We start from the raw sequence: 26,936 nt of genomic DNA, 5'->3' as shown, positions 1-26,936 counted from the left end.
TCCCTGCCCTAAAGCCCGGTGAGCGCAATCGATTAGAATGGCATTTGTGTCTTCGTCCCCTCTCCGCTCTTTCCCGGGAGATAGTTGGGCCCAAAGGAAGCTGCAAAAGACTTTGGCGGTAGCCATGCTGTCCTCATATTCTTTAGTTTCTGGGATCACTCTGAGTCGGAGGTTGTGGCGCCTCGATCTGTTCTCCAGATCTTCTAGCTTTTCCGAGATCAAAGCTTACTCTAGGTTAGTCTCATGCTTATTTTTGTCCATTTCTTTTATGTTCACATCATGGTCCTCAATGAGGGTCTCTGGCTCGTCAACTCTATGTCCGAGAGTTAAAAAGTCATCTCGGAGATCCGCAGAAGAAGCCAGCAGCTCGCGTTTGTTATTTTTTATTTCAGAGCGGAGATCTATAAACCATATTTGATTTTTAATGGGTAAATCCACCATAGTTCGGGTGGTTTCCACCGCTTGCTTTGGGGATAGTATCGGGGCCGCCTCCTCTAGCCCTTCCCCCTCTCAGGCCACACAGTCGGATAGCTCAATCAAGGCCTTTCTGGAGTCTGCTGCCATTCTCGTAAAAGAGAACTTCTGTAACTCATTTTTTTCTTCATAGTCATCAGTCAGCGTGTTATAATTAGATTCTGCACTATTGGGCACACTTTTGATTGAACAGTGCCGTCGTTTTCGGGTATTAGAGATGGGGGATCTCGGGAGCTTTGGAGTTAAGCAGCCATCTTGTCTCGTGGCGAACAGCGCCCCCCCCCCCCCCCCCCCCCCCCCTCAACCATCCACCTTGTTGGTCGCCCTTCTCTGAACCGCCTCCATCCTTTCTCTGTCCCTTCGGAGATACAGTCTCCAGAACTGAGCACAGTACTCCAGGTGAGGCCTCACCAAGGACCTGTATAAGGGGATAATCACTTCCCTTTTCTTACTTGATATTCCTCTCTCTATGCAGCCCAGCATTCTTCTGGCTTTAGCTATCACCTTGTCGCATTGTTTTGCTGACTTCAGATCGTTAGACATTATCAGCCCAAGGTATCTCTCTTGCTCTGTGCACATCAGCCCTTTACCCCCCCATCGAATACAGTTCTTTCGGATTTCCACACCCCATATGCATGACTCTGCACTTCTTGGCATTGAATCTCAGCTGCCATATCTTCGACCACTCTTCCAGCTTCCTTAAATCCTGTCTCATTCTCCCCACTCTTTCCAGTGTGTCCACTCTGTTGCAGATCTTAGTGTCATCCACAAAAAGACAAACCTTAACTTCTATCCTGTCCACAATGTCGCTCATAAAGATATTGAACAGGACCGGTCCCAACACCGATCCTTGAGGCACTCCGCTTAACACCGCTCTCTCTTCAGAGTAAGTTCCATTTACCATCACACATTGTCTTCTGTCCGTCAACCAGTTTGCAATCCAGGCCACCACCTCTGCACTCACTCCTAGGCTTCTCATTTTATTCACTAGCCTCCTGTGTGGGACCGTATCAAAAGCTTTGCTGAAATCCAAGTAGATGACATCACAAGCTCTTCCTTGATCCAATTTCCTTGTCTCCCAGTCAAAAAACGTCAATCAGATTTGTCTGACAGGATCTTCCCCTGGTGAATCCATGCTGCCTCTGGTCCAGCAATTCTTCCGACTGTAGATAGTTCACTATTCTTTCTTTAAGCGGCGACTCCATTACTTTTCCCACCACCGAAGTGAGGTTACCAGCCTCCTCTCTGCTCCCACTCTTGTGAAGAGGGACCACCACCACTCTTCTTCAATCACTCAGCACCACTCCCGTTTCTAGGGATCTATTGAACAAGTCACACAGTGGACCCCCCACCACATCTCTGAGCTCCCTCAGTATCCTGGGCTGAACCTCATCAGGCCCTATGGCTTTGTCCACTTTCAGTTTCCCCAGCTCTTCCCATACATTCTCTACTGAAAATGGAGTTATATCTACTCCACTCCCCTCCAGTTTCTTGTTAACTAGTGATAGTCCTTCTCCAGGGTCCTCTTTAGTGAACACTGAACTGAAGTATTCATTTAATATTTCTGCCATTTCTTCGACTCTCTCCAAACATTGATCCTTTTCACCTTTCAATTTCACTATACCACTTTGAACTTTTCTTCTTTCTCTGATGTATCTGAAAAATGTTTTGTCACCTCTACCTCTTTGCAATCCTTTCTTCTGCTTGACTTTTTGCCGTCTTGATTACTTTCTTTGTCTCCCTCAGCTCTACCAGATATTCTTCTTTGTGCTCCACCCTTTGGGATCCTTTACATTTCTTGAACGCTGTTCTTTTAGCCTTTATTTTGTCAGCCACCTCCTTTGAGAACCAGATAGGTTTCATTTTTCTTTTGCTTTTCTTTACTTTTCTAACATATAGATTAGTTGCCTTGTTAATTGCTCCTTTTAGTTTGGTCCACTGTTGTTTCACATCTCTCTTGTTATCCCAGCCTTCTAGTTCTTCCTCCAGGTATTTCCCCATTTCATCAATGTCTGAGTTTTTGAACTGCAAAACTCGGGTCTTTGTGCTTCTTCTCTGTATCCTTTTTGTGATATTAAACCATACCGTTTGATGATCACTGGTGCTAAGGTGGGCACCCACCTGGACATCAGAGACATTATCTCCATTAGTGAGCACTAAATCGAGTATAGCTCCCTCCCTCGTGGGTTCCATTACTATTTGTTTGAACAGAGCCCCTTGCAGGGCATCCACTATTTCTCTACTTTTGTTAGATTCTGCAGAAGGGATTCTCCAGTTTACATCTGGCAGATTAAAGTCTCCAACGATCACCACTTCTCCCTTCTTTCCCATCTTTTAGATGTCAACCAGATCTCTGTCAAGCTCTTCCTTTTGATTTGGAGGCCTGTAAACTACTCCAATAAAAATGGATCCCCCATCTTTTTTTAGGTCGGCCCATAGTGCTTCTTCATTTCCCCATCTTCCTTGCAGCTCAGATGCTTGGATATGGTTTCTGACATAAAGAGCCACTCCTCCCCCTTTCCTATCCTCTCTGTCCTTCCTTAACAAGTTATAGCCCGGTATTGCCATATCCCAATCATGAGATTCCGTGAACGTCTCCATGACAGTAACAACGTCCAAGTCCGCTTCCACCATTAGGTCTTGCAGATCTGGGATTTTATTGCCCAAACTATGAGCATTTGTGCCCATAGCTTTCCAGCTTTTCTCGTTCAGGTTACTGCTTTTCCTGGACTCCTTTTGTGACTTATTTAGTTGTCTTGTTATCCACTTCACCCTTTCCCTTTGCATTTGTGCAAAGGAAAAGATTAGTGCCTCTGATGACAGAGTCACCGAGCACAATGAGCTTTTTCCTTTGGTTACTGATCATTTTATGGAATTTCTGTATGCATTGGGTTTTTTCTTTCTTTTCAGATAACACTTCAATCTCTTTCTCAAGAACTTCTTCAGTATTTAATACAGAGAAGGCTTTTTGTCCTTGTTGCACTTGATACAGTGTGTGTCTCCGCATCACAGGTCCAATTCTACCAGAGCCCACTGTAATCCTGTTGTTTTTTTGAGTTCCTTAATGCCCTGTGTGAGGGGGGGGGGGGGGGGGTAGACTTTTGGGCTGTATAGCTGTCAAGAACGGGTGTCTGTGGTTCACAGGTCTTATCCTACCTGAGCCCACTGTAAATCTTTTTCCTTGACTTTTTGTTTTTCTGTGGAATTGGGGAATTAATTCCTGAATAATGTAAAGTAGGTGAGATTTTCTTTATTGAAGCTAATTCAGCTTTAACTTCAGCCAACTCCTTTTTCAAGGAAGAGAGTTCTGAACAAAAGGGGCAATCCCTAAGTTTCCAGATGATTTCCCTCAGAATAAAAGCTCCACAATAGTTACATTGGATAGTCCTCATTTTGGTAATTTATTTGATGGTTAACACAGCATTATATTATACACAGAAGCCTTCTACAATAAATATAAATTAATAAAAACAGTTGTTTCTTAGCCGCACACTGAAAACAGTCTGGCTTCTTGCTGTGCACAGCCCTCAATGGTTCCATTTCAGCTTTGACTCATTTATTTCAAATTTTTCAGTGGCCGGTGTCCTTTCATTTTTTTACATCTTCCTTGAGTTAATCTATAAGCAAGCCAGCTGTCAATTCTCCTCTTGCAAGGAAAAAATTCATAAGTATTAGCTACTAAAGGCCTGCTTATTAGCAAAGCAATATATCCTTTTAAGAAGGTTAAATTTGCATCCTTCTGACTTGGAAATGTGGTGATCCAAGTTATTTTATTTGATGATCATGGAATAGAGAATGGCAGATATGAAAACAAAAAGTAAATACATTTACATGGCGATATGGAGACTCTTCCTACAGATTGTAGATTCTAACACGAGGCAGAGGTATAGTTTTCTTTAAATTTTTATAAGTGCAAGCAAATTAGAGGCTTTCTGTTTGCTGAATTCTAACCTGCAGGTGGTTAATAAAAACAAGAAGCATACTTTGAAATGTCTGTATACAAATGTTAGAAGTCTGAAAAAATACGATGGGAGAATTGAGTATATAGCACTGGATGAAGAGGTAGATATAATTTGCATCTCAGAGACCTGATGGAAGGAGGATAACCAATGGGACTTTGTGATACTAGGGTACAAATTATATTGAAATGATAGGTTGGATCAAATTGGTGGAGAGATGGCAATATATGTTAAAGAGAGCATTGCATCAAACAAGATAAAAGTTCTGCAGGAAACAAAATGCAGTGTTGAATCTTTATGGATAGAAATTCCAGATAAAATAGGGAATAAAATAGTAATGGGGGTGTATTACTGTCCACCTGGTCAAAATGAACTAACAGACAATGAAATGCTAAAAGAAATTAGGGAAGCTAACAAAATCAGCAGCACAGTAATAATGGGTGATTTCAATTACCCCAGTATTGACTCGGTGAATGTTATATCATGACATTCTAGAGAAGTAAAGTTCCTAGATGAAATAAATGACTACTTCAAGGAGCAGCTGATACAAGAGCCAACAAGAGGGGAAACTATTTTAGACCTAGTCCTTAGTGGAACATAGGATTTGGTGCGAGAGGTAAGTGTTGGAGCCACTTGGCAATAGTGATCACAACATTATCAAATTTGATTTAACTGGAAGGAGCGCAAAAAAGAAATCTACTGCTATAGCATTTAACTTTCAAAAAGATAACTATGATAAAATGAGGAAAATGATTAGGGAAAAAAACTGATAGGAGGAACTGCAAATGTTAAGAGTTTAGGTCAGACATGGATGTTTAAAAATACCATCTTGGAAACTCAGAACAAATGTATTCTACACATTAGAAAAGACGGAAAGAAGGCTAAACGACTACTAGCATGGTTGAAAGGTGAAGCGAGAGAGGTTATAATATCTAAAAGAACATCTTTCAAGAAATGGAAAAGGGATCTAAATGAAGAAAACAGGAAACAGCATAAGCACTAGCCAGTCAGATGCAAAGCATTGATAAGGAAGGAAAAGAGAATTTGAAAAGAAGCATGCCATGGAAGCAAAAACTCATAATAAAAACTTTCTTAGGTTACATTCAAGGTAAAAAAGCCTGCGAGGAGTCAGTTGGACCATTAGATGATCAAGGGGGTCAAAGGAGCACTTAGGGATGACAAGCCATAGCAGAGAGACTAAATGAATTCTTTGCTTCAGTATTCACTGAGGATAATGTAAGAGATATACCCATATCAGAAATGATATTCAAAGGTGATGATTCAGAGGACCTGAAACACATCTTAGTGAACCTGGAAGATGTACTAGGGCAAATTGACAAACTAAAGAGTAGCAAATCATCTGAACCAGATGGTATATATCCCAGAGTACTCAAAGAACTGAGAAATGAAATTGCGGACCTGCTATTGTAAATTTGTAAATTATCAATAACATCATCTATGGTACCTGAAGACTGGAAGGTTGCCAATGTAAAGCCAATTTTTAAAAAGGGATCTAGGGATGATCCAGGAAATTAGACAAGTGAGTCTCACATCTGTGCCAAGCAGAATGGTAGAAACTATCATAAAGAACAAAAGTGCTGAACATATAGATAAGCATAGTTTAATGGGACAAAGCCAACATGGATTTAGCCAAGGGAAGTCTTGCCTCAAATTTGCTACATTTTTTTGAATACATAAGCGTGGATAAAGGTAAACAAATTGATAGTGTATCTGGATTTCCTGAAAGCATTTGAGAAAGTCCCTCATGAGAGACTTCTTAGGAAATTAGAGTCATGGGATAGGTGACAGTGTCCTATTGTGGATTGCCAACTGGTTAAAAGATAGAAAACAGGGAGTAGGGCTAAATGGTAAATTTTCCCAATGGAAAAAGGTGAATAGTGGGAATGCCCCAGGGATCTGTTCTGAGACCAATGCTTTTTAATATATTTATAAATGACCTGGAAATGGGAACAAGTGAAAATCGTCAGACCAGTGTGCTGTGGCGATCAAAAAAGCAAACAAAATATTAGGAATTATTAGGAAGGGAATGGAAAATAAAACGGAAGATGTCATAATGCTTCCCTATCTCTCCATGGTTTATTTCAAATTCTCTCTTCACCTCCTTGAATACTGGGTGCAATTCTGGTCACCGCATCTCAAAAAGGATATTGCTGCACTGGAGAAAGTGCAGAGAAGGATGACCAAAATGATATGGGGCATGGAACAGCTGTGCTGTGAGGAAAGGCTAAAGAAGTTTGGGCTGTTCAGTTTGGAGAAGAGATGACTGAGGGGGGATATGATAGAAGTCTACAAAATCATGAAAGGACTTGAACAAGTTAATAGAAGGACCATGAAGTTAGCAAGTAGCTCATTAAAAAGAAATTGAAGAAAATTCTTTTTCATTCAGCGCATAGTTAAACTCTGTAATTCATTGCCAGTAGATGTGGTTTCAGCAGTTAGTTACTGGGTTTAAAAAATGTTTGGATAAGTTCCTAGAGGTTAAATCCATAAACTGCTATTATGGTAATTAATAAGCAGTAGTAGCTCGTGATCTATCTAATGTTTGGGTACGTGCCAGGTACTTGCGACTTGGATTGGCCACTGTTGGAAACAGGATACTGGGCTTGAGGAAAATAGTAAGAAAAAAACTGAAAGGTGCAGCTGCAAAGGTTAAAAGTGTTCAACAGGCTTGGACATTGTTTAAAAATGCAATCCTAGAGACCCAGTCCATATGTATTCCACGCATTAAGAAAGGTAGAAGGAAGGCAAAACGATTACCGTCATGGTTAAAAGATGAGGTGAAAGAGGCTATTTTAGCCAAAAAAAAATCCTTCAAAAATTGGAAGAAGGATCCAACTGAAGAAAATAGGATAAAACGTAAGCATTGTCAAGTTAAGTGTAAAACATTGATAAGACAGGTGAAGAGAGAATTTGAAATGAAGTTGGCTATAGAGGCAAAAACTCATAATAAAAACTTTTAAAATATATCCAAAGCAAGAAACCTGTGAGGGAGTCGGTTGGACCATTAGATGACAGAGGGGTTAAAGGGGCTCTTAGGGAAAATAAGGCCATTCCAGAAAGACTAAATGAATTCTTTGCCTCCATGTTTACTAATGAGGATGTTGGGGAGATACCAGTTCCGGAGATGGGTTTCAGGGGTGAAGAGTCAGACGAACTGAATGAAATCACTGTGACCCTGGAAGATGTAGTAGGCCAGATTTACAAACTAAAGAGTAGCAAATCACCTGGACCAGATGGTATGCATCCTAGGGTTCTGAAGGAACTCAAAAATGAAATTTCTGATCTATTAGTTAAAATTTGTAACCTATCATTAAAATCATCCATTGTACCTGAAGACTGGAGTGTGGCCAATGTAACCCCAATATTTAAAAAAGGCTCCAGGGGCGATCCAGGTAACTATAGACCAGTGAGCCTGACGTCAGTGCCGGGAAAAATAGTGGAAACTATTCTCAAGATCAAAATTGTAGAGCATATAGAAAGACATGGTTTAATGGAATACAGTCAACATGGATTTACCCAAGGGAAGTCTTGCCTAACAAATCTGCTTCATTTTTTTGAAGGGGTTAATAAACATGTGGATAAAGGTGAACTGGTAGATGTAGTGTATTTGGATTTTCAGAAGGCGTTTGACAAAGTCCCTCATGAGAGGCTTCTACGAAAACTAAAAAGTCATGGGATAGGAGGCGATGTCCTTTCGTGGATTACAAACTGGTTAAAAGACAGGAAACAGAGAGTAGGATTAAATGGTCAATTTTCTCAGTGGAAAAGGGTAAACAGTGGAGTGCCTCAGGGATCTGTACTTGGACTGGTGCTTTTCAATATTTATATAAATGATCTGGAAAGGAATACGACGAGTGAGGTTATCAAATTTGCGGATGATACAAAATTATTCAGAGTAGTTAAATCACAAGCAGACTGTGATACATTACAGGAGGACCTTGCAAGACTTGAAGATTGGGCATCCAAATGGCAGATGAAATTTAATGTGGACAAGTGCAAGGTGTTGCATATAGGGAAAAATAACCCTTGCTGTAGTTGCATGATGTTAGGTTCCATATTAGGAGCTACCACCCAGGAAAAAGATCTAGGCATCATAGTGGATAATACTTTAAAGTCGTCGGCTCAGTGTGCTGCAGCAGTCAAAAAAGCAAATAGAATGTTAAGAATTATTAGGAAGGGAATGGTTAATAGAATGAAAAATGTCATAATGCCTCTATATCGCTCCATGGTGAGACCGCACCTTGAATACTGTGTACAATTCTGGTCGCCGCATCTCCAAAAAGATATAATTGCAATGGAGAAGTAACAGAGAAGGGCAACCAAAATGGTAAAGGGGCTGGAACAGCTCCCCTATGAGGAAAGGCTGAAGAGGTTAGGGCTGTTCAGCTTGGAGAAGAGATGGCTGAGGGGGGATATGATAGAGGTCTTTAAGATCATGAGAGGTCCTGAACGAGTAGATGTGACTCGGTTATTTACACTTTCGAATAACAGAAGGACTAGGGGGCATTCCATGAAGTTAGCAAGTAGCATATTTAAGACTAATCGGAGAAAATTCTTTTTCATTCAACGCACAATAAAGCTCTGGAATTTGTTGCCAGAGGATGTGGTTAGTGCAGTTAGTGTAGCTGGGTTCAAAAAAGGTTTGGATAAGTTCTTGGAGGAGAAGTCCATTAATGGCTATTAATCAATTTTACTTAGGGAATAGCCACTGCTATTAATTGCATCAGTAGCATGGGATCTTCTTATTGTTTGGGTAATAGCCAAGTTCTTGTGGCCTGGTTTTGGCCTCTGTTGGAAACAGGATGCTGGGCTTGATGGACCCTTGGTGTGACCCAGCATGGCAATTTTTTATGTTCTTATGTTCTTGGTCTGAACCAGTATGGCATACCTTATGTTCTTATGTAAATTATAGCTACAAAATGCAAGGTTCCACATTAGGAGTCACCACTCAGGAAAAGGATCTAGGTGTTATTGTTGAAAATACTTTGAAATCTTCTACTCAGTTTGCAGCAGCAGCCAAGAAAGCAAATAGAATGCTAGATATTATTAGGAAAGGAATGGAGAAAAACAGAATATTATAATGCTATTAATCAAGTTTACTTATGGAATAGCCACTACTATTAATTGCCTCAGTAGCATGGGATCTTCTTGGTGTTTAGGTACTTGCCAGGTTCTTTTGGCCTGGTTTGGCCTCTGTTGGAAACAGGATGCTGGGCTTGATGGACCCTTGGTCTGATCCAGCATGGCAATTTCTTATGTTCTTATGTCCTTTGTACCGCTCCATGGTGCAACCTCATCTTTAGAATTGTGTTCAGTTCTGGTCACCACATCTGAGGAAAGATATAGCAGAATTAGAAAAGGTACAGAGAAGGGCAACCAAGATGATAAAGGAGCTGGAACAGCTCCCCTATGAGGAAAGGCTGAAGAGGTTAGGGCTGTTCAGCTTGGAAAAGAGATGGCTGAGGGGAGATATAGAGGTCTATAAAATGAGTGGAATGGAATGAGTAAATCAGTTGTTTACTCTTTTGAAAAGTGCAAAGACCAGGGGATACACAATGAAATTACTATTACATTTAAAACTAATAGCTGGGGGCAAGATGGCGGCGTAGGCAGACGTGTTAACGCTGAGCTCCGTTACCTGCAATTTGTTTCAGCAAAAAATGCCTGCCAAGCGGAAAGGCAAGCTCCAAATTTTTCCCTCGGATACGGAGCTTATGGCTGCCCAGCGTCTCATAACAACCTACACGACTGTGAAGGACCAGGAGAGTGGGGGAGCGAACTCCGTTGAAAGTGCTACCGAGGAAGCGATAGCCTTTCCAGGAGAGGTGACTCTTAGCCCCCCAGATCCTCGGAGGCCCGAAATGGCTCTTCCCCCCCCCCCCCCCCCGCCCGGAGGCCGCTGAACCACAGACACAGGAAGTGGCTCTGTTGGAAGCAGCGCAGGGAGGTCAGAGGGCGTTGGCAGCCGAAACAACTTTCAGCAATCCCCGGTACATCAGGGGCGGAGGATATCGAGGAGCCCCCCGTATCAACCCCGATTCGGAGAGAGGATGCAGAAAGTTTAAGGAGTGCGTTTGTTACAACACAAGGGGAAAATCAACTGGCCGGAATATCGCCGGTATTAAAAGCGGGTGAGTCTTTATTGAAACCCCGTTTTTCAATGCCGCCTAAACCAGATAAAATAACACTAGAGGCAATTTGGGACATAATGGTGGCGTTGGTCAATTCGATCGGAAACTACCAGGATAATATGAAAATTATAGAACATAAAGTGGAGATATGTGAAAATCAGATTGAGGAAATAAAACCAAAATTGCTAGTAATGGAGGCTGATGTAAAGAAAACACAGGAATGTAATGTGAAGATTGTAAAGGATATCACTATGGTCTCAAGGAGGCTGGAATCCATGGAGAACTATTCCAGACACTTAAATCTGAGATTCCTGAACTTTCCGAAAATTGTTGGTGAACTGCCATATATTACATTGAAAAAATATCTTGCAGAGAATTTAAAATTTCAAGAGGGAGAAATTCCTCTGATAAATAAATTGTATTATCTACCAAAGTCAAATAAAAATAAAGAAGTCTTGCAATTAAATGTTAATGTGAATGAAGGGAATCTAACTAGATTTCTGGAGGATTCTGCTTTGGAATTCTATGAAACAGCTACTTTAATGGTATCTTTTATAACCGAAAAAGATATTAATGAAATAATGAAACGGTACTTTAAAAATATTTCGGTTCAATTTAGGGGGACTTCAATACATGTTTTCCCAGATTATGCACCCATTACACAAAGCAGGAGACGCGAGTTTCTTGCAATGCGACCGCAAGTAATTGCACTTGGTTTTTCCTATGTTTTAAAATACCCATGTAAATGTCTTGTTAGGTCTGCAAAAGACATATTTGCTTTCCAATACCCTGAGCAGTTGAAGTCATTTATCAACGCTAGGAAGGTTATATCTCCTTCCGTAATAGTGCCATAGACGAGGATTTAAAAAATATATGGTAATCTTCTACTACGTTAGGCTGGTTACATGCAATAATATGTTGTTTAGTCTTATACTTCCTGTGGTTACTGTCCCCATTGATATATTTCTTTTGATGTTTAATGCAATATGTAAAAGTGATGATGTAAGAGAAATTTCTTGTAAAATTATGGTAAAGATTGTACATATTGCATTTTTTTTTCTGTAGTAAGTTAACACTTGCTGTAATCTTGAAAATTAGAAAAATAAAATTAAAAAAAAATAAAAGAAAATAAAACTAATAAAAGAAAATATTTTTTTACTCAATGCATAATTAAGCTCTGGAATTCATTGCCAGAGAATGTGGTGAAAGCTATTAGTATAGCTATGTTTAAAAAAGGTTTGGACAAGTTCCTGAAGGAAATGTCCATTAGCAATTATTAAGGGAGAGTTGCAGAAATCCAATGCTTATTCTTGGGATAAGCAGCTTGGAATCTGTTTACCCCTTGGGATCCTGCCAGGTACTTGTGACCTGGCTTGGCCACTGTTGTAAAAAGGATACTGGGCTTTGATGGTGCCTTGGTCTGTCCCAGTATAACAATCTTATGTTCTTATATTTGTTTGTTTATTTTGCTTGTTCATTTTTTCTCTCTGTTCTCTTCTTGGGGCAAGTAATAAGCAGGGAAGTTTGGGGAAGGGGAGAAATTTGGAAAAACTGACACATGTTTAAGTTGCTTAAGGTTATATATTTGCTTACTGTTAATAAAAAGTTGTTTAAAAAAAAAAAGTTGAGCAGAGTCTGAAATGGCTGTTGAGCTGAAGAGTTTGCAAATCCATCCCCTGATGAAGGCATCGTTGGATGCTGAAACATTGCCAATGTTGGGAGAGTGTTTTTTTGAGTGCTTGAGTGTGGAAGGAGTGGGTTGTAAAGAATACAAAGAAAAGTAAATCAGTTTTATAATAATTAGGAATAATACAGGATTTGAAATAAAGAGTAAAGAACAGGTATGTGGAAAAGGTATGTGGTGTGATCTCAGTGACATTACCGGAAGTCTTGTGCATTAATTATTTATGAAGGACTATATAGTCTATTTAATAATTTTGTGGTTTAAAAATTTGATATACCACCTTGTTTGCTTTGTTGCTTTCCTCCACTCCTAAGCTTATAGTCCAGTTGAAACATGAGCTAACCATGATCATTGTGATGTGGCAGAGGGCCCAAACCTAGCTGACAAGGGCTTTATTTACAGCTATGAGGGTTTGGGGGGGTTTTTTGTGATTATATCCCTTCCTCTAACTCAGCAATCTGAGCAGGAGCCTTTCTTAGGTGGCCATGGACTGCTATACCCTTTAGAGTCTGACTCACATACACCCTGAATACGAAGGTCTGCTATAGTTTTCTTGATCCTTTGGATGTAGCCATGTTAGTAAGAGTCACCAACTACTATTTACTTAATTTATCAAAGTAATAATTATTGGGTATAAAATTACAAATATTGTACAAAATTCCACAATATAATCTCTCCTTTTGTGTGAGGTTGTTTGTTATACTATACTTTTTTTTGTAATTAATATTTTTATTAAAGACAATAGTTAAAGAACAAAAGTATATAGATGACATTGCTTAGCCAATAAAACTCGGATACGGACTTACAATGTACCATAAACAAAAGTAACATTCTTGTCCATGAGGACTAAAACCACAAATTCTAAATAAAGTGAACAAAAATATATTGCTGTCATATAGAATATAAAACCCAAATGCTAAGTATTTTGTAGGCAATTGAAATAAAGTAAATCAAAACAGCAATGTCTTAAGAGTAAGTCTTGGTTATCACGTTGTTTAAACCCCCCCTCCCCCCCATCCCTACCCTCCCACCTGCTATTGTACAGAATTAATATTGAAAGGCAAATATATAAAGAGACAATTGGAGCAACATAATTATTTAAAGAAGGATGAGATGCAGGGGGAAAAGGAGGATGTAATATACGATCGCATAACACAAGTGCACAAAATATCACAAAAAAAGAGAATCCTTATCTTTAGTTTTAGCCACCTTCCAGCAGATATAAGGAGCCCAAATCTCATTGAATTTAGCAGTATAGTTATATTTGAATGCCATAATTTTGCCCATATGGTACAACTGATCTAGTCGAGCAATTTCGCTATGAGCAATCACCTTAACTTTTTGTACTAGCTTTTGCTGCAGTTTGTCTCCGGTTGATAGGAGGATATTTAACAAAGCATGTAAAGGGAACAAGTCAAATGATAAATGCAAAATCTCTTGCAGCCAATGAGAAACCTCCTGCTAGAATTGCTGGATGTGAGGGCACGCCCATCAAAGGTGAAAAAAAGAACCTAATCTATGACAGCCCTTTGAACACCTATCTGAGATTGCGAAAGAAAACTTATGCAACCTTTCAGGAGTGTAATACCAACATAGTAAAACTTTATATCCATTTTCTATAAGATTAGCCGAGATAAGCCCCTTACCAGTAGCCATAAATATAGCTCTCCATTCTTCCTCTGATAATACTTCACCAATATCTTGTTCCCAGGCTTTTATGTACCCTGGCTTGGACTGAAGAGAATGTATTATTTAGGAAAAACTTTTACCATCTTGTCTGCATTTATACACATGGATTCAAACCCCTGTAGACAAACTATCTGACATGTGAGAGCTGATCATGAAGGGTCTAGCTTGTAAATAAGCAAACACTTCACTATCTGGAAGATTATAAGAGGCATTATAAGTCTGTGAAGTCTATAAGGCCATGAACGTGCCTTACATGCTCATAGTGGAGGATCCCCCTCTGCTTCCAGAGATTATAGGATGAAGAGACAAATCCAGGGAGAAAAGTATTATTTTATAAAGACATACTGTAATAATAATCCCTTTGGCCAGTCAGGAGTGTTTTCCAATTCTGTCACACAGGAGGGGACCGTATCTAAAACCCTCCAGGTCTTTTTAGGTTGCCAAACCAGAGCGTTCAAAGGATCAACCTATCATTGCCTGTTCTAAGACTACCCAAGGTTTCAGAGAGCTAATTTTATGCCACTCTGTAATTGCCCTGAGATGAGAGGTTGCATGATACCATATGAGATTAGGGACACCCAAACCCCCTTGGCTTTTAGATTGAAAGGACACATTTTGCAATCCTAGGTGGTTTTTCCTTCCTTATAAATTGCATATCTTTCCTCTGCCATTGTTTCAGACTAGTATAGCAACAGGCACTTCTGTGGTAAGTATTTATAACAAATAGCTTATTCTATTCTACCCATCCTTGAAATATGATAGCTATCCTATTCTTTCAAATCTTTTTAAATGTGTGCCATAATATACACCCAAGTATTTTATTTTGTAAGAAGACCATTTAAAAGGGAATTGTCTGCAGCAAATTTACTTGCGAAGAGGGAACCGTTAAGTTTAATATCTCCAACTTCTCCCAGTTGATGGTAAATCCTGACACAGATCTAAAATTGCCCATCTCATCAACAGTGGCCCCCAATGAAGCTAAGGGTTTAGATAGCGTAAATAAGACATCATCTGTAAATAAGGATAATGTGGATGAAAAAGCCCCAATAGTAACACTAGAAATGTTGGGATTGGCTCTAATTTTCACAATTGTTCCAAAAAGATTGCAAAAGGCAGGGGAGACCAGGAGCATCCTTGCCGCGTGCCTCGGCCTACAGGAAACAAATCTAAATAGCTTCCATTAACCTTAATGCATGATTTGGGACATTATATAACCATCTGAGCCACTGGATGAAATAAGACCCAAAGTGCATCTTCTCTAAGGTTTTGAAGAGAAAAGGCCAATGTACAAAATCAAATGCTTTTTCGCTGACGAGCCCCCTACATGATGTCCACAATTTTGTGGACATTATCAGAGGCCATCCAACCTGGGATAAAGCCTGCCAGGTCCGAATGTATAATGGAGGACATGAAAACATTAAGCCTCATCCTTAATTTTAACAACATTATATTGCGTAATTTTCCCTTTCAATCTATTGGCTAACAGTTTGTCCACCTTACTGCCACCCACGAAGTAGTTTTGTTATACTAATTCCAGACAATGAGCGATCAAAGCCACATCCATCTCAGCTAATTTTGTTCTACAAGTAGTTAAAATTTGCAAATCATGATTAGAAAGCGTTCTCTTATGAGATTTTTCTAAGGAAGATAGTTGGTCTAATAACTATTTTCTCTCCTTTTCTGCCAATTTTTTCGCATAAGTGACCCTAGCTATTAAATGTCCTCGCAGTACCACCTTAAGGCAGTCCCAGACTACTACTGGGGACATTTCCTGAGATTTGTTGGTTATTAAATAATTCTGAATAATGTCCCTTATCTGCACTATAAAGTCCCCATCTTCCAACAAGCTATCATTCAGCGTCCAATATAGTTGGCCTTTGTCATAGTTGTGAAAATGTATAAACAGCAAAACAGGGGCATAGTCTGGCCAAGTAATGGGTTCAATATCAGCTGCCATTACTCTATTAACTATACCTTTGTCCATGAGCAATAAGTCAATGCGTGAATAAGATTTATATGGATAAGAAAAATAAGTATAGTTCCTGGATCTGGGAAGACTAGAACGCCAGACATCTATAATGTTATCTCTGGAAAGAAGCAATTTTAAGGTACGTCGATTAACCTGAGAGCCAAGGAGGACCTAGAGGAATTATCCAGGACTAAATTTAAAGTAGCATTAAAATCCCGCTGACTGAACACTAAGAAACTCTGCTTTATTTGTTTACCTACTTAGGGGTAGATCTTTAAAAAATACGCGATCGCGTACTTTTGTTCGCGCACCAGGCAAAATCCAGGGTCGGCGCGTGCAAGGGGGTGCACATTTGTGCAACCTGCGCGCACCAAGCCCAGCGGCGCTGCCTGTTCCCTCCGAGGCCGCTCCGATTTCGGAGCGGCCTCGGAGGGAGCTTTCCTTCGCCCTCCCCCCACCTTCCCCTCCCTTCCCCTACCTAACCCACCCCCCCTGCCCTATCTAAACACCCCCCCTACCTTTGTCGGCAAAGTTACGCCTGCTGAAAGCAGGAGTAACTTTGCGTGCGCCGGCCTGCAGCCCCGCTCCGTCCTCCGGTCCCGGGGGCTGGTCCGGAGGCCTCGACCACGCCCCCGGGCCCGCCCCCGAAACGCCGCAGCATGCCCTTGAAACGCCCCTGGACACGCCCCCTCCCACCCCTTTTCGAAAGCCCCGGGACTTACGCGCATCCCGGGGCTTTACGCGCGCCGGCAGCCTTTGCAAAATAGGCGCGCCAGCACGCAAGGGCCTTTTAAAATCCGCCCCTTAGTATTTATCATATTTTCTCAGCCATGAGTGTAAGGTAATTGTGCTAATCATTGCTTAAACATCTAAATGATTATTCTAAACAGTATGCATAGTAAAAAGTTACAGAATTAGAGGAAACAGTTTTCCAATAGCACATTTCTTACTTCTTGAGCAAGAAGTAAAAAGGTTTGTAAAGAAATATTAGTCATGCAGTTTCCTTTAGATAGGTTGAAAATTCGGAGTAGCAACATTTACTTCCTATAAATTCTACATGAAAGAATTGTTGGGGTTTTATATACAGATTGTTTTTTAGTATTGAATAGCCACATACACATACATAGAAATTTCTATGTCATGCTTTGAGTCTTCTTTCTGTATTCACAGGTTTCATCCCTTCTCCCACCCAATCCTTTTACTTTATTTAAGCATTGTAATAGAATCTGTGATTTACTGGCATACTCGAATAACATTCACCTTTCACCTTCTCATTTTTCTTTGACCTGATGGAGAGCAATAGTAACTCATGATAACTAGTTGTGTGTGTATATAGATATATAGATATATAGATATATTAACTCAGTCTAATAAAAAGGTATCACGTACAGCTGCTTTTTTTTTTTTAACTTTATTTCTATGCATTACTATAGGGTTCAGGCAGAAAGCAACTGCACAAAGGGAAATCCTTCAGAAGCTGTGAGTTTTACCACAATGAGTTGTGAACCTGAAACTCCTAATCATCCAAGGATAACTAATCGGACCAAAAATTCACTCTCTTTGCAATGGAAGGTATGACCGGTACTGTGTAGAAAATTCTAGCTTAAAAAGACTATATAATTATTAGATTTACCCAAGTAAATTGGTTGTCTGAAAACTGCCCTCACTTAATCGGGCCAAAAGTATACACAGGGCTGCACAATGCATGTATTTCTTCCCAGCTTGGATGGGAGGCATTCCTGGGGGCAGGTTCTGAAAATAATGCACATAGATTGACATGTCATATCTATGCACTTAATTTTCTGGAAAAATTTGCTTTCACTAAAAGCAGGTACTAAAGTACCCATGGCAGTTTTCAAAGAGAAAGTAAGCACATACTTTCCCTTTCAAATTTGGTGCCAAAGTCTATTGTTAAAAAGTACCTTCAAACTTTGCATCAAGGTAGACAGTTTGAAAATTGGCTTCCTTTACAGGGATGACGTATCACTATTCAGTTGGCATTTGTGACTAATTCTACTAGTATCCAAGAGGTGCAGATTCTAATACCACCAATCTGTTAACTTTACATTTTTTATTCAAAACGTATTTGTATACTAGCAAGCCAGCTATTTCTATATGTAGGTTGAAGACATAGACCAATTAAATATATCTTTATTATTTATATATTACTTGTTCTGAATGTATTGCTTCTGGAATTTACAAAAAGTTATTTAAGAGTCTTGCAGTGTTAGGTCCTTTTCAGTAATATATGTTCATAACTGGTTTCACTTTTTATCGTGAGGTATGCTAGCTATATGCTGCTTAACTGGGTTTCTACAGTAGCCTAAAGCTACGTTATGAGTCCTACAGCACTATATATGCTATACTAAGAGCACTGAAAAGTAACTTTCTCTGAGGAACAAACAGGATGATCAGCCACACATGAGAGTGGCATCATCCAGTAGCGCCAATGCAAAGCATTTCCACAGCTATCTAGAAAAGCATGGAAGGCTTTTCTGAGAACACACTGAACTTCCCATGCAGCCACTGCATGGACCACCTCAGTATTTTTTAATCCAGGTACACATCTGATGTGCTTTCATAGGAATACTACTATTTTATTTTCTCAATTTTTGTCACAGAATTTCTGAGGTTTCAGTCTTGTAGGCCTCTTTCCTTCCATCCCTCTTAGTTTTCATTTTTTAGGCTTTGATTGCATTTTCTAAGTTTTCTTTCTTTCATCAAAGCCCATTGACTCTGAGGTAATTTTTTTTTCTACCTTTTGGAGAGCTGTTTATTGCAGCCTGGGTTGACAGTTTTTTGTCATTGCAAAGTTTAGTTTCATGTCACCTGTTTTCCTTTCCAAAGCTGAAAAGAAGTCTAGCAGCTTAAAGGGCTGCTTCTGCTGCAATTTCAAGGTGTCCCTTGGGACATATTATAAGTTTTATATGCATTGTTTGGAGCTATAGTATGATGTCCAAATGTGTGGCATCTTAAAGATGATATCCAAGTCCAGCAATTGAGGCTTAATGACTTTGCCACCAGAGGAAGGTCAAGTCCATTGAATTTGGAACCAAATACATCAAAGGACTCCATAGCTGCACTGTCCACTAAAAGATGATTTGATACCAAAGGAGCCTATTCCTGCTTTGTTATTAAAGCTAATGCATAGGAGCAGGAGTGGAGAATGTACATGCTGCTATTACTCGGCACCGGAGAAGGATATCTCTGGTTTAGATCCAAAGAGTCCAACACAGTGTATCAGAACATTCTTTGAAGCATCAACATTGATCTCTATCATGCAAGGACCCAAGATCACAGAGATTATTTGTTGTAGATCCTTCTGTCAAGTGGCCAAGTCATGAAAATAGCTCATATTCCTAGAGTTTGACAACAGCCTCCAAGGGTCCAGTCATCCGACATTGGTACTTCCCCCTTGGCTATCCAGGAGGATCTCTTCTCAACTACTTGGCCCACTTTTGGTGTTGGCCTCTGAGAGAGAATTAGACAGAAGAATACTTGTGACCATCACTTGGGACCTTTAACAGGTTTGAGGGTCATTCAGCACAAGAGTACTTCAAAACTTATGATAGAGCCAATGAAATCAGCCCTTGAGACTTTTGTCCTGGCACTGAGCAGCCTGGCACCAAAGACAGTTTTTCAAAGTCAGACTCCACATCATTCTTGTCCATAACGAATCAGATCCAGTTAGCTTGGATGAGGGAAGCCACTCCAGCTGCTCAACAACACGCGATCCTAATGGCCAAAGAACCAACTCTAAGGCTTTTGAGAATCATGGTTCTAGGGTTATTCCCCACTAACATTTCTGATCCCTTCTAATTTTGGATTCTGAGTCTGAGCAATCCTGGGAGGCCACACATGGCTCGAAGAAGATTATTCTCCTGAAATCCCATCTGTCCCTTCTCCTATGGAAGACTTTTACTTCCCAGCTTTTTGTTCGGAGAATTGCTCAGGTATTCCCTTTAATTTGGAAGTAGAGGATGAGTCCATGACACTCTTGTTCAGCTTTGTGAAAGTTCTTGCTGTCCCACAGATTGGTTACAGTGCCCATTCACTAACTTCTTCAGAACATAGAAAAAAGAATGAGAGGCTCCATTCTTTGTGCTTTCTGTGAATGAGAAAGTATTGTCCAACCTGCTCCTGGATTATTTTTTCCTATATATTTATTTGTGTCTCATATATATATCATGCATAACTTGATAAAGAAATTACAACAAATAACATAGCAGTAAGAACAGAAGCAAAAAAATAAAGTACCGTAAATATTATACCCTCACTTGTTGCTGATATGATCCACAAATAAAGAAGAAGGCAGAAATCCTAGGAGCAAGTTAATAACAAAAGGAAAAAAAACTATTCAGAGAAGAACAAACCCTCAGCTTAAAAAACACCTGCAGGACATACAGTTGTGCTCATAAATTTACATACTCCTGACAGAATTTATAAGATATATAGCATTTTAAGAAAACATGAGTGATCAGACAAAATACATATGTTATTTTTAATGTGTTTTCAAATTAAACTATTATGCATCACAGACTAATACAATCATTAAACATAGCATAGTAATAAAGGAAATAATAAAATGGTCCTTTTCAAAAGTTTGCATACCCTTGAACGTTTGGGCTGATAATATTCACTCAAGTTGGCACACACAGGTTGAGATGGCAGTGAAGAGTAGGTATTCACATGTGTGCCTTGTTTGATTGTAATCAGTGTCTGTGTATAGTCAAGAATTTCTTAGCTCTTGAGAAACTCTTGTGCATTTCACCCAGGGCTGCACTGACTTTGGTGGTTACTGAAGCATGGGGAAAGCAAAAGAAGGGTCAAAGGATCTGCGAGCAAAAAGTAGTTCAACCTTATAAATCAGGGAAAAAAGATATTAAAAGATGCCCAAAGATTTGAAAATGCCAATCAGTGCAATTCAAACTCTGATCAAGAAGTGGAAAATTATGGCTTCTGTTAATACCAAGGTAGACCAAGAAAGATTTCAGACACAACTGCCATCAGAATTTGTCAGAATGCAAAGAAAACCCCATAAGCAACTTGTACTGAAATACAAGCATCTGTGAAACAAAGTGGTGTGGGTGTTTCAGCATGCACAATAAAGAGATACTTGAACAAAAATGGGCTGAATGGTAGAGTTGCAAGAAAAAAGCCACTGCTGCACCAATGCCACAAAACAGCCTGCTTACAATTTGCTAAACAGCACTTAGAGAAGCCTGAAAACTTCCCGAGCAAAATAATTTGGAGTGATGTAACCAAAATTGAACTTTATGGTCACAACCATAAATGCTGTGACGAGAAGCACAACATCCCTACCATGAAGCATAGAGGTGGATATCTGCTGTTTTGCGGGGGGGTGTTACGGCTTTGGCTGCTGTGCAACCGCCTCACCACCAGGGGTCCCTCTAGAGCTGGCTCTCCTGACAGGCCCAGTCCATCTCCCTTGTTTACTCTATGTTCTGGGCTTTCCTTTATAACCCTGCCTGACAGTTCCCTCGGTGCTTCGGCATCGAGCTCGCCTGGGCTCCCTGCTCTAGCCTTCCTTGCTTGCTGTGCGTGTGGTCCTTGGACCCTTCTTTGCCTAGCCTTGCCTTGCGCGGCCTTCGGGCCTTCTTCCTTGCCTTGCCTTGCGCTGTGTGTGCCTTCGGGCCTTCTACCCTGCTTTGCCTTGCCTTGCGCTGTGTGCGCCTTCGGGCCTTCTACCCTGCTTTGCCTTGCCTTGCGCTGTGTGTGCCTTCGGGCCTTCTACTCTGCTTTGCCTTGCCTTGCGCTGTGTGTGCCTTCGGGCCTTCTACCCTGCTTTGCCTTGCCTTGCGCCGTGTATGTGTGTGAGGCCTTCGGGCCCTCTGCCCTGTGTTCGTGTGTGGCCTACGGGCCCTCTGCCCTGCCGTGTGTGTGTGTGAGGCCTTCGGGCTCTCTCCCTTGCCGTGTGTGTGTGTGAGGCCTTCGGGCTCTCTCCCTTGCCGTGTGTCCGTATGTGGCCTACGGGCTCTCTCCCTTACCGTGTGTCTGTGTGTGGCCTACGGGTCCTCTGCCCTGTGTCTGTGTGTGGCCTACGGGCTCTCTCCCTTGCCGTGTGTCTGTGTGTGGCCTACGGGCCCTCTGCCTTGCCGTGTGTGTGTGTGCGGCCTTCTGGCCCTCTGCCCTGTGTCCGTGTGTGGCCTACGGGCCCTCTGCCCTGCCGTGTGTGTGTGGCCTACGGGCCCTCTGCCCGCCGTGTGTGTGGCCTTCGGGCTCTCTGCTCTGCTGTACATGGGTGTGTGGCCTTCGGGCTCTTTTGCCTTACTACTAGGTACCCTGACCCAGCCTGGACTCTGACACTGTTATCTGCCGCCTGTCCTGACCCAGCCTGGACTCTGACACTGTTATCTGCCACCTGCCCTGACTCAGCCTGGACTCTGACACTGTTATCTGCCGCCTGCCCTGACCCAGCCTGGACCCAGACACTGTTTCCAGCCATCCCTGTCTCTCTCCACCTGGAGCCACCCTTCTGGGTGGTGTTCACAACACCAGAACACAGCCCAAGCGTAACGGGGGGGGGGGGGGGGGGGGGGGGAAGGTGAGCTACAGCAGCAGAGGGAATTTAGTCAGAATTGATGGCAGCGTCTTAACAGATAATTTTGGAGGAGAATTTGCATTCATGAGCGAGGAAGCTGCACATGTGGCGCACTTAGACTTTCCAACATAATGATCTGAAACAGAAGGCCAAGTCGAACCTTCAGTGGCTGCAGCAGAAGAAAGTGAAGGTTCTGGAATGGGCATAACAGTCTCCTGACCTCACCATCATTGACACATCCACATAAGAGAACACACAAGCTTATTCACACCTTAATCGTGCAAATATATTTCTTTATTTGTGAGACCACATAATAAAACAATCCTATCTAGACAATAAATACTATCTAGCTCATACATACCATCACATCCAACCCATTCAATCTCACACACTAAAATAACACACAATGTATTGCACAATATCCACATGTAACTAAATACAATTTGGATCTTACTGGAGCTACAATGTCCTTGAACTCCCCATAATATATCAATATATATAGAAGCAGCACTCTCTAATGCGTTGGAAACTCCTCAAAACATACTCCCACACTGAGTTCTTCCAATATCCAGTATCCACATATAGAATCGGCACCGTCCAATGGACTCATCCAACAAGGAAACCTTGTTTCACCCGTACACACCGGGCTTCATCAGGGAAAAATCACGCCAATGCTATACTTGTCTCCAATTCTACATAAAGGAAAAAACAACAGTAAAAGAATCCTAAAGATGACACATATACACTCCCTAACACATTATAATTCAAGATATACCTTACTTCACCATCCTGCTTTCACACTACTGGATTGTTTAAACACCGGTCTCCAATGTAACATCAAAGCCTCAAAAAGTATCAATATAGTAAAGATTGCTTCAAATCCAATATCTCATATCATTGTTTCCGGTCGCAGAAACTACAACCAAAAAAGATAACATTTAATAAAATTCATTAAAGAGCACACTTACCTGAACAAACACCCGACTGGCCCTATACTCACGTCAAAACCGGAACTGACGAAATCACGCTGCAAATGATGACTCAAACACGTCGACGCTCCCCACTCTTATATCACCAAAGAATAAACACTTAAACAATTAATCGTTGCCAAATCACCCCATGTACTTGGAGCTAATAAATAAATCCAGCTATTAAAGATCCGTCACATCAATCTGTCCCTGAAAACAAGTTTATCGGGAACATGACCCGCTAAGGGCTCTAATTACACTGTCTCCATTTACTGTTTATAAAAATCCTTATAAACGTGAACTGCCAACTACAATCACAAAAATGCCATCCACTCTATCGGGCCATTAAGCCCATGAGGGGAACTGGTATGCCATTCATAAATAAATCTTTGTTCCACCCGTCTCAGAATGGAAGATAAATCTCCACCCCACTCCAATTTAATTGATGTGATAGAGTGGATGGCATTTTTGGTTGAATTATAATGTGTGACTTGATTTATAATGTGTGACTCAAACACTCCATTCAACTATATAGGTAGAGAGAACCTATTGTATAGTTTACCCTCAGTGTGTATTACCTCACCATCATTGAGCCACTTTGGGGAGAACTCAAACATGCAGTTCATGCTAGACAACCAAAGAATTTACAGGATCTGGAGGCTTTGTTGCCAAGAGGAATAGGCAGCTTTACCACATGAGAAAGGGCCTCATTTGCAACTTTCACAAAAGACTGCAAGCCATCATTGATGTAAAAAGGGGACAATATTAAGAACTAAGGGTATACAATATTAAGAACTAAGGGTGTACAAACTTTTGAACAGGATCATTTTATTATTTCCTTTATTGCTATGGTTTATTTAATGACTATACTAGTCTGTGATGCATAATAGTTTAATTTGAAACACTGAAAATAACAGACAGTTTTTTTGTTTGATCACTATTGTTTTCTTAAAATGTAACACATCTTACAAATTCTGCCAGGGGTATGTAAACGTATAAGCACAACTGTATAACACGACTCTATCACAGGACATTTCTAATGAACCTGGTCCTTTTTATAATACAAAAAAAAACCCTTAGTTGGGAAGGCTCAAAAATATATATCTAATACTAAAGGCCAAAAGTTAGAAATGAAGAGAATGTTGCATGGGGGTAACCTACATGAAGCAGCAGTTAGCCTTGATGGTTTTGAAACAACTGCAACAGTGCTCTCCGCTTTGACATTGGGGACAAAAAGGGGAATTGGATTCGGATGACAGCCAGTACTAGGCCCCCAACTTTTGTGGTGCAGGATACTGATATGCAGACATTAGGGAAAAAGCACATGACTGCTTCTGTGGCCAAGACCTAAACCAAAGCACATTCATGCAGCATTATCTAAATTATCATGAAAGGTGCTCACTCCATAAAAATGTTGCTAGCAGTAATTTTGCTATGGGTTTGATAGTTGCTTGATTTTGATTGTAAATATTACTATCCTTAACATAAAGTTTGGGGGTAACTTGCATGGAGTGGCTGTTACTACCCTTTACAGTAACATGGGGATAACCTGCATGGAGCGTTAGTTATTCTCCTAGGACAAGCAGGATGGTAGTCCTCACACATGAATGACATCATCCAATGGAGCCCAGCATGGAAAACTTATGTCATAGTTTCTAGATCTTTGACTGGCACACTGAGCATGCCACTGTCCACGCATCATGCAGGGGTCCCTCTTCAGTCTCTTCTTTTCTGCGGAGTGGTTGTCTCGCAGTTGTGGAGCTCGCGCTCTAGTTTTTTCAGAAAGCTTTTCTCGGTCGGTTCTATGACCTTCCTGTGCCGGGTCCCTCTCCATTCCCTCAGCTTATTTAGTTGGGCAGCTGTTGTGTCCGTCGGTGCCAGACGCCCTCTCTCCACCCTCCATACCTCTTTGGCGCTTCCCTCTCCATCTGCGGGAAGATTGGCTGCTCCGGCGTCCCCGGATCGGCTCCATGCTGCAAACCGCCATGTTCCTTAGAGGCCTAGGGGCGTGCGCGCGGCATGGCCCCGACAAAAGTACCGGCAAAGGCACGAACCTCCGGGGTGTCCCCCGAATATGATGTCACCCGCGACAGATATTTAAGTTCTTGGTATTTGCTAACACGTCGAGTTAGCAAGGATAAGGATTCATTCTATCTGAGCTACTCTGCCTCCTCGGACTTACCAGGGGTATCCACTCCTCGGGGGCCTCACTCTCTTCTTGTTTTTCAGGTCAGTCTGGAACCGGTACTTGCTCCTCGAGGGCTTATGTTCCCGGATTTGTTGCTGAATTCCCTTCTGCCTAGAAGTCTTTCACTGAAGTAGTTTGGCAGTAGTTACCATCGCTCTCTCAGAGCTTTCCCTGGAACAGGTACTCGCTCCTCGAGGGCCTATACCTTCCAGCTCCTGGGCTTCTGTGAGACAGTGTGTGAGTGTTACCATCTGGTTCGGTACATGAACTTTGCATACCCTGCCTATTCACTATATTTCATTTTCTCTCCAGCTCAGCCTTCAGGGATCGCTGTTCCAGTATCTGAGGGACTGCAGCCCAGCCGGGCATTCCAGCTCACTACTGCCACCTCTGGTGGTTCAGTATACTGTTTAATAAAAGAACTAGTGTGTGTCTGCCTCCATACTCTAAGCCTGACCGGTGGTTCCTCTCGGGATCTTCCCCCGAGGGCGTGGTCATCTGCCACTGGTCCAAGGATCCACCTACAAATACCTACAGACTGCTGTCTCCCAAGCAGTCTGTCCACACCAAAGATAACAGATTGCTAACTCCATGGATCCGGCACAACTGAGTGCGCTACAGGCCATACCGGGCCTGTCCCAGCGCATTGTGGAGCAGCAAGACACCTTGGAGAAACTTGCTGCAGCCTTTCATCAGCTACACAAACTGAAGGCTCAACGCACAGCCTCCAACCAAGAAGGTCAGTCACCGGAGGTAACTTTGAAGACTGCTGTACCACTGGCAGCTCCAATCCGCTTTTTCGGAGAAATCCAGAAGACCCGGGGCTTTTTGAACCAGTGCTGCATACACTTTGCTTTACAGCCGTCTCTACTTCCTACAGCTCTTTCCAAGACTACCTACATCCTTTCTTATTTGGATGGCAGGGCCCTGTCTTGGGCGTCCATCTTGTGGGAACGCAAGGACTCTATTTTGCAGGACATAGAAGGCTTTATGGACTTGTTTAAATCCATTTTTGATGACCCTGCTCGTATGTCTGTAGCCGGTTCTGCTTTAGTGGACTTGAAGCAAGGCAACAGATAGATCATTGGCTGAATTTGCTATTGAGTTTAAAACTCTTGCGGCGGAACTATGCTGGGATCCTAGATGTCTCTAGACACTCTTTTGCAGAGGCCTGGATAACCGTTTGAAGGACGAGCTGGCAGCTCGCCAAACACCTGACTCGCTGGACGAATTAATAGCCTTAGCCACTCGGATTGATCACCGGCTTCGGGATAAGGTGAAAGAACTCCGA

At 41.5% G+C, this 26,936-nt stretch overlaps 1 protein-coding gene across 1 annotated transcript in view; it reads left to right on the top strand.

Annotated features, from left to right (window-relative positions):
* Positions 1 to 26,936, top strand: part of FNDC3A (fibronectin type III domain containing 3A) — a 1,040,529-nt gene that overhangs the window by 557,675 nt on the left and 455,918 nt on the right. The window contains 1 exon segment of the mRNA XM_029602861.1: positions 17,361 to 17,499. Coding sequence (XP_029458721.1) covers positions 17,361 to 17,499 — 139 coding nt within the window.

The sequence above is a fragment of the Rhinatrema bivittatum genome, chromosome 5, assembly GCF_901001135.1.
Source record: "Rhinatrema bivittatum chromosome 5, aRhiBiv1.1, whole genome shotgun sequence".
Lineage (NCBI taxonomy): Eukaryota > Metazoa > Chordata > Amphibia > Gymnophiona > Rhinatrematidae > Rhinatrema > Rhinatrema bivittatum.
This window is presented reverse-complemented; position numbering and strand designations above follow the sequence as displayed.